This window comes from Opisthorchis viverrini (genome assembly GCF_000715545.1).
Source record: "Opisthorchis viverrini unplaced genomic scaffold opera_v5_177, whole genome shotgun sequence".
Taxonomy (NCBI): domain Eukaryota; kingdom Metazoa; phylum Platyhelminthes; class Trematoda; order Opisthorchiida; family Opisthorchiidae; genus Opisthorchis; species Opisthorchis viverrini.
In genome coordinates, this window is record NW_008751830.1 from 870,715 (window position 1) to 887,904 (window position 17,190).

At 39.7% G+C, this 17,190-nt stretch overlaps 1 protein-coding gene across 1 annotated transcript in view; it reads right to left on the reverse strand.

The window, feature by feature from the left end:
* T265_07514 (hypothetical protein) overlaps positions 1 to 17,190 on the reverse strand; it is a gene marked incomplete at both ends in the record, with an annotated part of 162,021 nt that overhangs the window by 26,558 nt on the left and 118,273 nt on the right. Inside the window, one exon of the mRNA XM_009173051.1 lies at positions 12,363 to 12,476. Coding sequence (XP_009171315.1) covers positions 12,363 to 12,476 — 114 coding nt within the window. The remainder of the gene's footprint in view (positions 1 to 12,362; positions 12,477 to 17,190) is intronic.

The window sequence follows — 17,190 nt, forward strand, 5'->3', positions numbered from 1 at the left end:
TGAGAGACTCTGTGAGTGTCGCGCTCTCCTCTCCAGTATAACCCAGTGGTTTAAATATTGGCTAAAAGTCTAGCCGATAACAAGGGCTTCAGTAGCAGTTTGTACAGGGAATCAACCTAGATAACAAGGGCTTCAGTAGCAGTTTGTACAGGGTGAAAAATCAACCTACTTTTGCGCCAGGAACTTTGCACGTATTTTAAAAACCCTTAGTTTCAAAACTGTTGTTCTTATGTTGACGTATCCCTTTGTTTTACTGGATTGACCAGTTCACCCTGACGGATGTGACTTCATGTGTTGCAGCTTTGCAGACCTAACGAAACTAGGGTTTTCCAGACAGAGGATGATAAAATTTCCTCTTTTATCTGTGAGATGCTTGTGGGCGCATTGTAAATGACTCGGGCGTCTGATGGCTTTTGCATTAACAGTAATGTATCAGAGTTGTGAATTTAACCTCAAGTGTTGTTGCGGGACAAAGAATTCACATTCACATTTCTCTACTCAAATTACTGGTCAAACTAGACGAATCGTTTAAATGTATATGTCCTGATTTATATTCGGCCAACGTGGGCCAGTAGATTAGTGCGCTTCAGTCGCATCTAGGGTTAACATGTCGGCATGTGTGCTGTTGATGTACCCAAGTAAGAGCTTAGCTTGAATTCAGAGGGTTAACATGTCGGCATGTGTGCTGTTGGTGTACCCAAGTAAGAGCTTACCTTGAATTCACTGATTCGTGCGACTAGCAGGATGCTGTGAAACAACAATGAATGTGCATGTGAATGATATGTCATACAGTCGTGATGTGAAGGCATGTGCTAAAGATGGCTGACCAACCCATTTGGGGAACAGTCAGTTGCGCATGTTATTGAGGCGTGAATCTGCAGTAGTAACCTCAGGAATGCTGTTGTATAGCCTCACAATGATCGCCTTCAACCATAAGAAGATTGCCTGTCAAATCGTGAGGCGGATTTCGTCCTTTTTTGCTGCCGTGGAGGGGTATATTTGATTTATTTATTTATTTAAGCAATTTGAGAAGATGCAGAGTATCACAATGTTTTTCAAAACCCATGGATCAGCAATCTGGCGCGTAAGAAGTTTTGGTTACATCCCTTTCGAAGGATCCGACATATTCCATATGATCTGCTTAATTTGATCCAGTGAGCCTGCTTGAAAGCGATTGAATGATTTGCAGAAGGCCTACCAAATCCATCATTATTCTCCTCAAAGCCCGATGCAGGAAAGCTAAGCTTGTCCAGAATGCTTCATGAATCTGTTCCCGAAACTGCGTGCCAGGCTTTTCTACATAGACTGACCCCATTTACATGGTGAACTCCAAATCGAACACAGAAAACGCAAACTACTATCATTCTATAAGTAGATCAGAAAAAGAGCAACTTTATGTGAGTGGAATTTCCATCTGGGAATTTGGCACTTGTGGAGTCTTCAAAACATGACCACATGATGTGGATCGTAGAAGTGAAAATCCATGGTGTTACATCCTGTCTGAGTTTGTTTTCACTTAAACTGCAATATATCAGTTAGAAATTATCAAATTTCCTCTAACTAAGAAGAAATCCTAAACGAGAGTTTTACTTCAGGTTTAAAAATAATTCGCTTAAACTCACGCCTGTACTTGGTGGATAAAGCGACCGGAACAAAACCTACTCCCTCTTACAGCCTGTGGCCCATGAGAAAACCATGAGAAAATACCAACAAACGGACATTCAGGAGACTTATGTGCCGATGTAGCTGATGTGGCGACGTGTAGGCGTTACAGATAATGGAGCTTTCGCAACAAATGTATTCCTTTGGATCAGTTAATGAGCGCAGATACCTGAAAATGGCAAGCCGCGCGAAGTCGTCAACCAAGAAACTACATGCACCCAGTTTTTTAAATACAACGTGACTGAACTCCCGCAATGATGCCTTATTTTTTATTTGCCTTGTTTTACATGTTACACCTGTTAGCCCAACAAAAAAGAAGGGATCTACCAAAAACGTTTACAATTTCGGTTTCCAAGGGAGGGAAAAACGTCCCATTCAGGATGTAAAAGTTGACGTGTTAGTTCATGTATTAACCTTCGTTTTAGAATATCCAATGCTATTTCTGGAAGCTGCACTGCTGTTATGTCCGTCCGTCTTTTGGATCACAGAGTTTAGAATTGAGGCCGATTCACATAGTTCGAACGCACTGAGTGACACGGTGATAAACATGGACTCTACATATGCGGCAACATACTATATTTCCTGAACCACTTGTTCTGCATTTCTGAACTAAAATATCGATTATTAATCCCCACTTGTACCATTGGCCGGAACGTACACAGGGACATTTTTAGGACAAGAAACAGGAATTTATTACGCGAAATACACTCATTTGCAAATCAATTTGGTTTCCACAAGAGATTCAACTGAATCTCCCGTTTTTGTGATGCACACAGGCCGCCTCATGTTTCAGTTTGAACGATATTCGAGATATTGCAGTACATTTTTTCTAGAGGAATCTACTCGTAATTTTGCTGAAAACTCTTCAACTTCTCTGCACAAACACAGTCTCAGGTGTGGGATCTGATCATGTTGACTTGGGAACGGAAATCTTGAGCTAGCACTCAGAATATCTGAATACCGACAACTTCCACTTTTGCATTTGTATGTTTTGATCGGACACTCGGGATGGCTGTTTGTTGATACTTGAGTCCCTGCAATTTTCTGATATGTGCCAAATGCTTTTGGCAACACGGACGGGAAAAAATGTTGCTGTTCAATTGAATGTGCACCAAACACTGGAAGCAAACAAAAGACTTATCAAAGCAACACCTGTGTTGCCAAATAGCGAATAACGGTCATCTCAACTAGGTCTGACGTGCAAGTTGCCCCGAAAAAGACGAAATTCCGGACATCGGTTGTTGTGTTTTTATGGAAGAAGTAACGAATAACCTTAAGGAAATCATAGGGCGAACATCAGCATTAGCGTATAAAGATAAAACACAAACCAACTCAAAGTATTTTTTGTGATGAATATGTCACGAGGGTAATTCCACGTGGAATTTGTGAAACGTGGCCAATTTTGTATGGTAGGATATAGTAAGATTAAGTGTTACTAGTGATGGCTCGTAGCTTAAATAATTAGCTTTGATTAGCCGTGATGTACTTCGTGTGTTAGACGATATTATTATCAGCGATTGGTACTGCATTTTGGTAAAGTATTATGCTTGGCAGGTCCTCTGGAACTTCAGCATCTTGGCTAGTCATTGTTGTAGGTGTTCAAGACATGTTTGCCTGCATATGAAATTAAAGTACAATAGATTATGCAGTGTAGATGGTTTGGTGAATTTCTTTAAAAAATCACATGCTTGGCCGAAAATTGTGAATGCTAAATTTGCGGCTGGAAATCCCAAAAGTATGTTTGCAAAGAGGTAAGGAATGAAACTGTAAAAAATTGAGTGGCTAAGTCGGGCTTGATCGGAATGGTAACAGCAAGGACAAAGAACACCGATGTTTAGGGTACACTTAAATTAGTCCAACGTGTGAAAGCTGCAAGCTAAGTACACTGTAATGAACAGTTTCGCAGGAACCTGCGTAGGACGTGTGCTCGCACAATGGAAGTTTGACTACATGATGTGCAGCATCTCACTCCGGTATCTAGGCAAGCATTAGCACTGAAAATAGGTGCATCACCCATTTCCAACCTTTGAAATGACAATGCCACTAGTTCTTCAGTAATGATTGAAAAACAGGTGAGGTTGTTTCCTAAATTTAAACCAATTTACATATTGTCTAGTTGAGTATCAGTATGAAATTACTAATCTGGCGTTCACATATCCGGTTCTACTGTGTTCTCATTAGTATTTCTCGTACTAAGTGTCGCCCAGATTGAACGCCGCTGGAAAGAACGTTCAGTGTCACCCAATGGCCGTACAAAAATCCCACATATCGTACTTCAGAAGACCCACGCAACAAAAAGAATCGTGTTGTCCGGCTTCCAGCGTACACTTGCAAGGTAAAGAAAGATCTTGAGAGCAATTCGATGGTACGGGAATGTTGAAGCGGACACTAAGGCGCAGTCGTTGCAGCAGCTAAGGCGTGGAAACATTCACAACGAATGTGCTCGTAACTCAAGTGAGACTAAAGCAGTTCAAACAAGAAGAATCTCTGCGGATTGACAAAATTAATCAAACATTTTCTGGCAATTTGCCTGAGTGTTTGTAACTTTGGTGGGTTAGTTGTCTATTGGCCAGGAAGCCGTTGTTTTGGCGAAAGAATCATCTACCACTTAATCAGCAGCAAACGTTTTTTGAATTACTGGATGCTGGATTTGCTCCGAGGCGAACGGTAAAGTGAGAATAAATCAAGCGTGACATCTGCGTGGGTGCATGACAACTTACACTACTGAAGAAACCATCCATACGAATTTCCCTCGTCAACCTTTGCGGCATAGCAATTCTGAGCAAAGAATTAAAGCACATATATCATTGTGGATGAAGTTTTGGTAATATGCTATCTGTGACTAGTGCTATTAGCCAAATTATGACACGTACCTCGGTGAACCATTGCACATTCTTTACGGAATATAACATCACCAGTGAATGTTGATATAACCTTGCATTTATTTAGATATGCTTTGGTTTATCCGCATTATACTTAGTAGCAACCAAGAGAGGTGCCGCCTTATTTCATTTAATGGAATCATTCGATCTATATGTGGAATTCTGTATAATTTTATTGATAAACTGGGATATAAAAGGCAAGCATAGATGTAGGCACAGATTTTGGCACACGGAGACCGTGGCTACTCAACTTGACTGATAAAGAGTCTTTTGGGTACTTAATCAGTCGGTAAGTTGGTTAATTAGTTGGTTTTCTGGTTATTTCTTTATTCATTTAGTTAGGTAGGTGGGCGGGTAGGTAGGCAGGTAGGATAGGTGTATAGACGGACAGATGACTGACTGGGATAGACAGGAGATAGATAGATAGATAGATAGATAGATAGATAGATAGATAGATAGATAGATAGATAGATAGATAGATAGATAGATAGATAGATAGATAGATAGATAGATAGATAGATAGATAGATAGATAGATAGATAGATAGATAGATAGATAGATAGATAGATAGATAGATAGATAGATAGATAGATAGATAGATAGATAGATAGATAGATAGATAGATAGATAGATAGATAGATAGATAGATAGATAGATAGATAGATAGATAGATAGATAGATAGATAGATAGATAGATAGATAGATAGATAGATAGATAGATAGATAGATAGATAGATAGATAGATAGATAGATAGATAGATAGATAGATAGATAGATAGATAGATAGATAGATAGATAGATAGATAGATAGATAGATAGATAGATAGATAGATAGATAGATAGATAGATAGATAGATAGATAGATAGATAGATAGATAGATAGATAGATAGATAGATAGATAGATAGATAGATAGATAGATAGATAGATAGATAGATAGATAGATAGATAGATAGATGGACAGATAAGTAGATAGATGGATAGACAGATAGATGGATACATAGATACGTGAGTAGATAAATAGAAGGTGAAATTCACCAATTCAGAAGCTTGTGAAATATGACTGTAGCAAAACACAGACACATTGAATAACAGCAAAGCAGAAAATTTCTTTTTTGAATCAAGTAGGGGAAAAAAGCTCGAAACAAGGATAAGCCAAGTTGACAAGATGTGAATCTTGATGACGAGTGAAAGAAATGGACGGAATCGGGCAAGTCACTATTGATATTTTTAAATTCCAATCACAGGCGTATACGTGGGCGTTCTACTCGTTGAGGAAGTGCAAGATCCTGACCAAGGAGACGGAAAATCCTTTTTGGGATAGGGGAAAACTGACAGATAAATTATTCGACCACAAGAACCGACTTTAAATTTTGATGATAACCAAACTGACAAGGCCTTCGTCTACATGAATTCCTTCTCAGGTGTAAGAAGACAGCTTCAACGTTGGAGGTTCAAAGTAAGTTAAACTTTACTTACTGCTAGATATCTGAGCCTGCCGGCGAAGACGTCTACCCAATCAGATAGGAGAATGTGTTGTTCCCAACGTGTATCGGCAAAGTAGTGAAAATATGATTGCCTTGAACGTCACGTGTCTTGGGTTCAATTTCCGGTACGATTATTGGTGTTTACTGCTACTGATTTATGCTAGGATGCTTTCGGTAGCTCTTATTGACTAATCAGGCTACGATACTTTGTCCAAAAGCAAGCATCCCAAACTGCAACATTCTCCAAGGTGTTCAACCGGGAATGAGGGGATCTGATGGAACGAAACGTGTTGAGTCTTAAAACTGAATTGAGAACAAGACGTCTTCAAAGGGCCGAATATAAAATAATAGAGTAATAAGCACTGCTTCAGGCTCGCTCAGCCTCTCAATGTCCCAGTCCAACAAATTAGGAAGTATGCTCTAACAATTGGAGAAGATTGAGCAGGATAACTGCAGTATATGGTACAGAGTTGAATCAGGTGACAAAGATCGCAACAAGAAGATACGAACTTACTCAGTTGTCAGGGAATTACTACGCCTTCTATAATGGTGCACAGCTTATGGTGAATCTCGAGATATAAACTGCTAAAAGACAGATAATTCTGTTAGCGTACACAACAGGAAGACATTAAAGCGTAGTAGTCGGCCGTTGCTTGCAAGCTGTTCATCAAGTTGGTTTCAATGCTGCTTGACTCATGAGCGAGATCGTAGAGACCACAGCAAAGAAATCTCACTTGATTTATGTAAGGACACCCGTTATGATGAATTTTTTCCTCATGATTTAGGTACGAACTATTCAGGAGTTTCCTCCACAAGTTAAATTTTTAAGATGGAACGAATGTGTACAAGTTAAAGAAGATTAGGCATAAATCTAAATTTAAAGCATACATCAAAACAGCCAGAAACCTCAGAGGAATTACAGAGGCATACATAAGCAAATGATGCTTAATCAGATTGAGCATTGGTGAACAGACGCATGCCTTATTATTTGTCACTAAGCAAGCTGTTTCATGGTAAAAGGTTTTAGGTTTGGCCGTTAAACTGATGTGGAAAAGGCTGTTCGATCACGGTAGCAGGTGCTTGCACAGTCAAGATTTGTGCGTAAAATGCACTGATACACGTTTGAAAAATCCATTTGAAACATTTATTGCTTACAAACTGAGTTCATTTCCCCGAAATTCAATAACAAGTTATCATTCTTGGGAAAATTTGTGTAACTCGCCTAGTTTGGCAATACCAGATGGTGGCTAAAATATGACATTAAGGAAAAAAATTGAATGACGCGCAATGTGGATGCCAACCGCATGTCGACGCTAGCAAATTAGTTCTAATGAATTTAAAGGCTGTTGGATACTGCCAGTGTAACAAAACACAAATAAACTTTTCTCCGGATCTGTGTGACATATGTGAATCTTCATGGTCACATATTGGAGGAGGTTTACAGTGCTCGATTGTCTGCCGGTGTAACGTCCTATCTCGAGACGTTGCCTCCGTAAATGTCATTATTTCAGACCGTCTTTAAAGTTGTTGTTTGAGACGCAGTATGTTTTTCATGAGACTAAATTCATGTTGAAAATCTATGAATCAAAAGCAGATTTTGGTAGAACGAATATATTTGGGTGATTTCAAGTATGTGCTCGCCATGTGAGCGGATTTGGCCGCCGAAATGGCCTGAAATTTTGCGTATGTTAGAGGACAATCATTTTCTCACATTAACTGCGTCAAAATGCGCGAGAGGTAAACTATGGGGAAAAAGGATTGGCTGAAAAAAAAACAATCACTCAGGACTTTTAAATGTGGCAATATCATGTGTGCGATATACTACTACTGCTCTACTCTATTCTTTCCAAGTTAGTTGGCAGAATGCCGACATTCGTTGATCGCGATATCCGTCTCTGTGAAATTCACCAATTCGGAAGCGTGTGGCAGTATGACTGTAGCAAAACACAGGCACATCGAATAACAGCCAAGAGGAAAAGTTCTGTCCCGAAAGATGCAGGGGAAAAAGCTCAAAACAAAGATGTGACAAGATGACAAGATGTGAGCCTTGATGACGCGCGAAAGAAATGGGTAGACTTGAACAAGTCACCAAGCATACATGGAAATATCATTAAGAGTCAGAATGGACCTTTTCAAGTTCCAGTTTTAGGTGTACACGTGGGTGTTTGCTCGTTAAAGAAGTGTGAGATCTTGACCAAGGAAAAATAATCCTTTCTGGGATAGTGGAAAACTGTCAGATAAATAATTAGGCTACAATAATCGACTTTAAATTTTAATGATAACCAAGCTGACAGAGCCTTCGATTACACAAAAGCCTTCTCAGGTGTGAGAAGACAGCTCCAACGTTGGAGTTTAAAATCTGTAACTGAAAACCAGGTTTCGGTAGAACAAATTTGTTTGCGGAATCTCAAGTACGTGCTCGTCATGTGAGCGAATTTGGTTAGTGAAGTGGCCCGAAATTTCGCGTATTTCATTCTACTTATATTTCATTAATTTTTTTGTGTTGCGTGTGCCAAATGCGCGAGAGGTATACTATAGAGAAAAGGAATATTTTGGAATGGCCTAAAAAATTATTCAAGAATTCTAAATGTGACGTCATGTGTACGCTATGCTTACTAATTTCATTTCAGGTTAGTTGGCAAAATGCCGACATTCGTTGATCACGATATCCGTCTCTTAAGTACACCTTTTTGGATGGATGCTAACAACCCAAGATATCCACTTCAGATTAATTTGTTGCTCCAATTTCATTTTTCACTAAACAGTTCTGTTGAGAGCTGAAGTGACGTATGCGTTTTAACTCTATACTAAGGAAATGGGCTGTTTTATTCTGAAACGATGTTGAAGATTTCATTGGGTGAAGTGTCTTGGTTGATAATTGTGCGTGTACGCTTTTGAGCATTAATCTTTCGTGGCGATTTGTTTACTAAGAAAAAAAGTAAACGTCGTTGAGCCAAGCATCACATGTTGAAAGACAAATGGGTACCCTTCATCATGATTTACCGGAAAATAGGAAAAATTAAACAACTCCAATTTATGGGCTTATTAGCCTGCTGATTTTAGTTTTCAAATAAAAAACTGAATGTAATCTGTTTAACCGCTTAGGCTGCAGATAAATATCCCAAGTTGCATTAATTTTGCTCACTTTGCCCGTGAATATATATTAATCAGAAACACCCTCTAGACTTTGCTCACTTTGCCCGTGAATATATATTAATCAGAAACACTCCTCTAGACTGCCCTTTTTTTAAAAAGCTTAACAAACATGCTGTTTTATTCACTGAATTCTTATTTTTTGTTAATTATCGTACTTTCATATAGTATATATAGTAACATATAATGAATAATGCATTATGCACTGTATAGCAATCCAGGTGTCTTGTGGGATTATGTTATCGCGCTATTGCACAGATACAGTCGTCAAACTCGAATCATTCCATTTATAAATAGTAGTGCAACACGAATAATAGGAAAGTCAAAGTTGAGGGGTAACTTCAGGAAGTATTTTCAGTCTGCATGATCAAAAGCCTGATACTAAGAAAGCCAAGCGGTAAACCCACAAAGACTGCACGGAATAGCGTAGGATAAAAACGCAAGATCACACGAACTAAATAGAGCGCGACTCTAGGTGTTGTTAACCCGGCCATATCTTACGCTTTCCGCAGTATACCCAATGTGCAAGTTGAATATTTCCACTGATGGTTGGCCTTTGCTTTGTCACTCAGACAAAATGCGAGCATTGTTCTTTTTATTAGATATTAGAGTAAAGTGAAGGTAATATCATACCGATGAAATGTAAGCTCAGGTTTGCACTTAAGAAATATAAGTCCCATCTGACGCTGCTGTATGCACAGTGGTTCCACTTTTCTGAATTTATTAACTAATCTAAAGCCTTTGAGCATCTGTGTTAAGTAGAATGTGATAGAGTAACTCATTTATCTAGAGTAGAGTTGCAAAAGAAGGTAGATCACTCACAAGAAAGCATAAATATCCGTTGGACAGTCTGTAGACAGCAAAATTCCATATATCTATAGCGTTGTTGTAAACAAATAAAACTATCAGCGGCTAATTCCGTAGAAAACAGGCATGAATGTGGTCAGCTAGCTGTGCTTCCATTCTGATACTCTGTACACAGCCAGAAAAACGGTTCACACGTTTGGCACATCTAAAATTAACATCTTTCTGTTGCCCCCATCAATGTACAGGTGGAGATGTGATGCGAACGTCGTTCTGTGTGTGCAGAAATTAAGTGAAGGAATGGTTTTAACCCAGGTAGCATATTTCTTTGTGTGAACACTCCAGCTACTTTCAAAACACGTGCTTGACTGTTGTCGGCGAAGGCGAATAGTTTCACAAAAGTTCCACTTAATTTTAGCCAGTATTTTGTGACACTAAAATATATGGATCGCTTTCTTAGCAAATTCTAAATTTTGCTATATTATTATACATAAGCTTGTAGAAGTCTCTGTGTGAGCAGTGCCATAATATCCATTTGCGTTGCTGTGAACAACCGCTCATCGACCACGGGAAATCAACTTTTTGTTAAGCACGTGCAGGTTTCCGGAGCATACTTTTGCTCGGATTTTGTGATTCAACAAAACGATGAAATATGTTGTTATTCTACACACGGTACTCTTTAGAGTTGCTCAAGGAAGGTATTGTAAATTTTACCCTTCAGAGGCTGTCGCCAGTCCCAAGAATCTTAGTTCAACCGATCATCAGATATTGTTGACAAAAAGCCATCAAATATGAAACGAAAATAAACTTTAGATAGTCTGAAGCGTGTGTACATCCGACCGTTAGAAACAACACAAAAATTACTTCACTCACATCCGCATTAACTCGAGTGATCTGTTCAGTCTCACACCACTCGTTTTGAACAGTCGTCCTCCTGTCCTGGCGCAATTATTCATGTGAATCCACACCAAAGGGGCGGAAGCACTGGACTCGAGTTTCGCTCTTGTTACAGTTCATCAGCAGTGCATATCCAATGGCCTTGCCGGGGTTTGAACTCCGGACACCTGACATGCGAGGCGAACGTGTTACCACTATTCCACCAGCGCACGTTGGACGCATCTGAATTCTCACGTCTGAACGGGTGAACGTGTTCTCAGGAGGACGACTGTTCAAAACGAGAGTGATGTGAGACTGAACAATACACCTCCCGCAAAAACCATCACATGCATCGAGTGATCTGTCTTAATATCACGAGTGCGAATTGGAACTTTATTCAACATTTATGCACAACTGGGATTTGCTTCAAATGGCACCTATTTAGAATCAAATAAACTAAGTAATTCCCAGAGAGTAGACTTTTTCGTAGAAGTCATAGGAACGTGCATATGGCACGTGCCTTGGCCATGTCGTGCAATTGTAATAGACCTACGTGCGGGCCAAAATGCTATTAAAGTAATCGTGCTTCAAAGTTTACTACCTGGACTATGCCACCAACGAGACTGTTGTTGAGGACAAATGAGAGGAGACATTGAAGCCAGTAAACTGTACACAGAAGTAGAGCTTGGTCAAAAATAAAAAAAAACATGAGGGTACCTACAGGGTTATGCTTTTTGGTGAAATGGAAGAATACCCAAAAGTTGTGGTGTCCCTTTGTCACTTTCGAGGTCTGCTGTTGTCGTCTGTAGGTAGAACAAGCCAGAGTTTGTGTACATGTAAGCTCAAATCGTTGCAAATTTTGAAAGATTCGCAAATACATTTTTCGAGCTTGGTAACGGAAATCACTACGTCTGGGAATGCAAAGTCCCGGTTATCTACTGTGTTAGAACACAATCTGGAGTAAGGCGAAATCACGTAGGCCCCGGTACAAATGTAGGCCCGTATCAAGGGTGAAGTTGCTAACTTATTCGTCTGATATGTACTGCGTGATCCCGTGGCATCACACTGCATTGGTGACAGCTGGTGAAATACAAATAGAGATATCCGAATTTCACCCATGCCTCGTATATTTCTCGTATATTTTCTCCTACATTTGATGAACACGAAAACTTTAGTAGTTTGTTGATACTTTTATGGACCATATGCGGACACCATGTTGACATTATGGTATGACCTTTAGTTATCCAGCTGATGTATCAATTACTGATGACTGGAGATGGTACTGGAAAGAAAATAGTTTATTGAAACAGAAACAGAACGGACAATCAGTGAACAATTCAGGCTATCACAGTATTCTCATCTCCCCAAGCTCGACACCGATCATATATCCATACAACTGTCAAAATTAAGCTAGATACAACAAGGAGCGTGAGCGGCCAAAACAATGTGTTAAACAAGGTCGCAGGTCCATAAAATTTGTGTAACAGGGCTTCGTTCACATGGTCCTCATGGGTGAAACAGTCAAAGCGGCCACTGCGTCGGATAAGTTGGTGAAACTCTTCTACTGACGCCCGGTTTGCTTCGTTACGTCGCTGACAGGAACTGGTGGCGCACTAAAAATGCAAATAAAAAAAAGTAGACACTGAAAATCTTTGAAAAGTTTGTTCAGAAGCTAAAACATGCTCTGACTACAGAAGCAGATGAGGCAGTTACGGTCGATATAATGGTAAGAAGACCTAAATTATGTTGAGGAACGCAGGTACTTTGTGCAATTCCATTTATGAAAGCCACGTTTAATGTTGAATGGACACTCCTAAAAATTCGTTAAAGAAAGATTAGAGGAACTGGTTTGCTAACAGCTGTTGGCTCATTGCAGGACGATCAACCTAAAGTCAAAGTACACAAATTACAGAAATGCTCGACCGTGGGCCTGTGAAAAAAAGACAGCGCAATGATCGGCGGCACAAATCAAGTATTTATGGTGATCATTGGATATAGTATGATCAGTCCACATGTACGGAAGGCATTTTCTAAAGCCGGGTACACCGAAGTGTACGACCGGAGCACACCAGGATCTTTTATACTAGCCACTATCGTGATTCAAAGGGTTGTGACTGTTTGCTTGCTTGCAAACCCGTTCCGATAATAAAACTGAGCACTTGGGGTCACCTGCAGACGCAAGATATTAATGTGAACAGTCATTAGATGCTGGCACCGCGCCTAGATTGTGTTTCCATTTCCGGGTACACTCGACGGCCATATATTTGAACGAGGCGTTTGGTGGTTTGGCTTAAAACATTTCCTCTAGAATGATACTCGCTGCTTTTATCCAGTCCTGTCCGATAGATCACTTGCCAGATAGTTAATTCATTTGTACGTTTTCGATAGGGCGTGCGCGAAACGTAAGGAAAAACTAATTTAGATACTATAGTATTTCACAAAAATGCTCATTTTGCGCCATATGAAGCGATCTGTTGTCTCAAAATTCTAAAAATTGTTGCGAGTCGGTGGAAAGTTGCAAACAATGTTGGAATTTGAACAGCGAGAAGCACTGGTCACTCAGTGGTTTCTGAGTGTCTACAAGGAGCTTGCCGTTTAAAGCTTTATTCAAGTCCAGGTTGAATAGGTCTGATCCTTCTGTTTGAGTTCCAGTGATGCATTTGACAGAAATGTCAATAGTCAATGGGCGGATATTCATATAAGCAATTGTACCGTGAGACATTTTCAGAAAAGCTACTTTGGTTTTTATATTGAAAGGGGCGCCGTCTTATTTACAGCTCAGTTGTGGATAGGTTCAAATTTTTGAATTTCATGATGTGTATTTTCGATTTTCCAGCGATCAACCGGCCGGAATTCTTGGGAGAATAAGGTTAGGCAGCCTCGTGTTACATTGTTTAAGACATGATATTCAGACATTTTCTCCTGCGTTTTTTAAGAAAAACTAATCACATGAAGCATGTTGGGTTCAATCATCCAACTCGTCTCCTCGATAAATCACCACCTTGCATCCATTTGAGAGCCGGACAAATCACACAACGTTTAGACCAAGAGCGAAAATAATCGGAATCAGTCTACACAGAAACTATCAAAATGATTCATGGTGTAAACATTAGAATCGGTTGTTAGATTCAACTTGACATCGGCAACATCAAATGCGCCTAAGAAGAGAACAACAGCTATTACCACGAAACTAACATTCCAACCTGTGTCAAAAGAGAGCTAGAGGAATCAGAAAATGGTGTGGCAATCGAAGTGTTTCGATTTGCCATCGATGGAAATGCTTCTAAACCGTTTGACACCAAAATAAATCAAACTACAGGTCAAATTGCTATAGAATTCAGAGCCCTCAGAATTCAGCGGTTCTGGCAGCCCCGGGGGAACTTTTGAAAGAATAATTATAGTGTCTTTCTCAAAAATGTCCAAATCACCATAAATGATAAACATATCTGCCTTCCACGTGAGTCTCCCATCAAAGCCAAATTGGCAAGCAAATGAGTGTACTTCGCCAAGTCTAAATATTTTCGAACAGTAACTTCCCATAAATCAGTGGAAAAAGCTTTCTCCATCCTTTTGCTGTGTCATTCATCTGTCTGCAAGGTCTGGAGTGTGTGCTTGTTCTAGCCTGCTAGCATCAAACGTGACCTTCAGATGCCAAGAAATGGGTGGATCATATGTCAAGACGTATGGTAGTGTTTTACAGACTTGAATGCAAACTTGCATCCAAACCGTGGGTAACTTTCCACTACATAATTTACTTTCGACAGAAGTATTTGCGATGGATAACAACTATCCAAGTTATATGTGTCATACTCATGATTCTATGATAATGATTTGTCAATGTGAATTACATTTTGTACTAATCAGTGGATGCAAATGCAGTTCGCTCACAGGTGAAAAATAATCTTTCGGTACCTTTAGGTCATTTGCGGGATTCACGATCACATGATGGATACAGAAATGCTGATGGTACTTTAAAATTTGCGTACCAACATGAACGCTAACTTCCGGAAAACTAGATTTTCTCTTACTTGCGAATCTTACGCTGTGTACGTAATACATTGTTGTTATGTCAGTTCGGCCCTGCAACTAATTTCTACCGCCTGATGCCCCTCCACATCTGTTATTCCTCATCTTCAAAATGCCATACGACATCACCTGGTGCTTTCGTGTCGAGAGATTAGCGTTTCAAAGTCAAATCCAGTTTATATAATCAAAAACTCTTAGCCGAATGAGCAAACCGCCATTTGTTTATCTCACCTCGCTTGCGACATTGGCAGAATGTAGTGACGTTTTTGAGCGATCATGGTAGGGACCTCATTGATCAACATTCTACATTCTGGTAGGCCGAAAACTCGAACGTGAAACTTTTAGTTCAAGTGTAAGCAAGTATTGTCATATGGCATTCTCGTTCGCCCAACTGTAGTAGGGTCAATAATGTGTGTTTGACCACTGAGATTTCACTAATCTTGGTTACGGAGATCAAGATTAACTTATCAGGGAAATGTCTCAGCTACGGAGCCCATAGGTATGGGGTTTACAGAAGTTTGCCGGTAATGACGAACTAAGAGGACAAATTGCAGTTCAAACTACGCATTTTTTAAAACTTTGACTACAGAAAACGTAAATTGGTGATAGTAAACACGGGGGATTCATCCGAATGACACTAGTTGTCAATTGGTAAGTAGACAGAATCGGAATAGTTTATTTTATTCCCGTGTTTGTTGTCTATAGCGTGCCGTGTTCTGCAGATACATCCATCATCTACTGCTCAGTACGGGCATTTCTTATTATTGAATTTGCTTGGAGAGGAGACTAATTAAAAATAATAAACTGGGCAAACGAGAAACTAATGTTACTCAGCGTAGCTGTTGTTTCAAACATTTGATTCTGATATACCGCCACAATAGTCCCTGTATTTAAAAATCCACTTTACTTGGTCTAGAACAGTGGAACTCGGAACCTAACGTTAGTAGTAGGATCACAAGTTCAAATGATTGTCGCTAATTTAGTTAAATGCTGTCGAATGCTCACATAGAACAATGATGGCCTCAACCTTGAAATCTTATCTATGACCGGCATGAATGCGTTGGTGGATAGACGAGTTACATGACCCAGTGAACGTAGAAACATGAAAAGCAAGTACGTGAAAGTAACTTTTTGGAAATTTCTGAGGCGGAACTAAGTTATCCACAATTAGCGTCCGCTGTTTACAGTTCTTAGTGTTTAGATGAGCGCTAGAGTTAATTTTTGGGGCAGAGAGATTGCCTGTTCAGATTTAACAAAATATATTTGAATTACAAAGACATTTTTTATAACGGCAGACTTGTTCGTCCTTGAACAAGACTCTAATCACGAGGCACCGCAAATGCTATTTTTTAAGCCTGTTTGACTATCATAAGCGGGTTTAATTTTTTCCTTTTATACAGTTACTACCTCAATGGATAGATGACGAACGGACTACGCCTGTCGACTTATATAAATCAAAGTGGACAGTAGCGAGCATTTTGGTATCACTTAATTCGAGCATCTACCACAAAATTATCGAATTATATCTGAGAAATAATCAACTCTGTCACTGTTCTGAAACCAAATAGGCGTTTTCTTTGGTGCCTCATTGTTCAGCCGTGAAACCGAACCCGGCAATAATAAGACATCTACTGAGTAAATGGATCAAAAGGTTATCTGAAAACTGTGGTACTATGATACTAGATAGGAGCAACAATAGACTTTCGGTGGACGATACATTTTTGCTGTTATAATTTAATTCTGACACCACCAGCAGCTTTGGACGAACAGATGCTTCAATGTTTCCCCAACTGTTGAGTTGCTATTTTCGAACTTTATCCAATAAGCCCAAATCTCCAAATTGTCAGGAGCGTTTCCGAATACCGTATCATCACATTTAACGTATCCAGTGTAAAGCATTTAAAATGGGTACATTGCAATTAAGACATGTAGCTAGATTGTATTAGACGCTGGCATAAATTTTGTTTTTGTGTGGATCGCGAATTTAATAGTTACTCGTAGACTACAACTCTACTTTGGGCCCCGGCGGCAGCGAAATCTTTCACAGACTGAGATTTCTCAGGGAACTCAATAGTGGTGTGACCGTCAAGAGAATAGCTGCACAACGTTGAATATCACATCACTTGAGATATGATGTGGTTTCTGGGTAGCACCTGCAGTTAGAAAATAGATTTAGGCGAGACTTGGGTGAATCCATTTGACGCTTAGTTTTGTTTTTCACCCAGCTGATTGGTATACCCACCTTCAAGGAAAGCTGTTTTGATGCAAATCCCTTATTGTTATCCACATGAACACAAAACT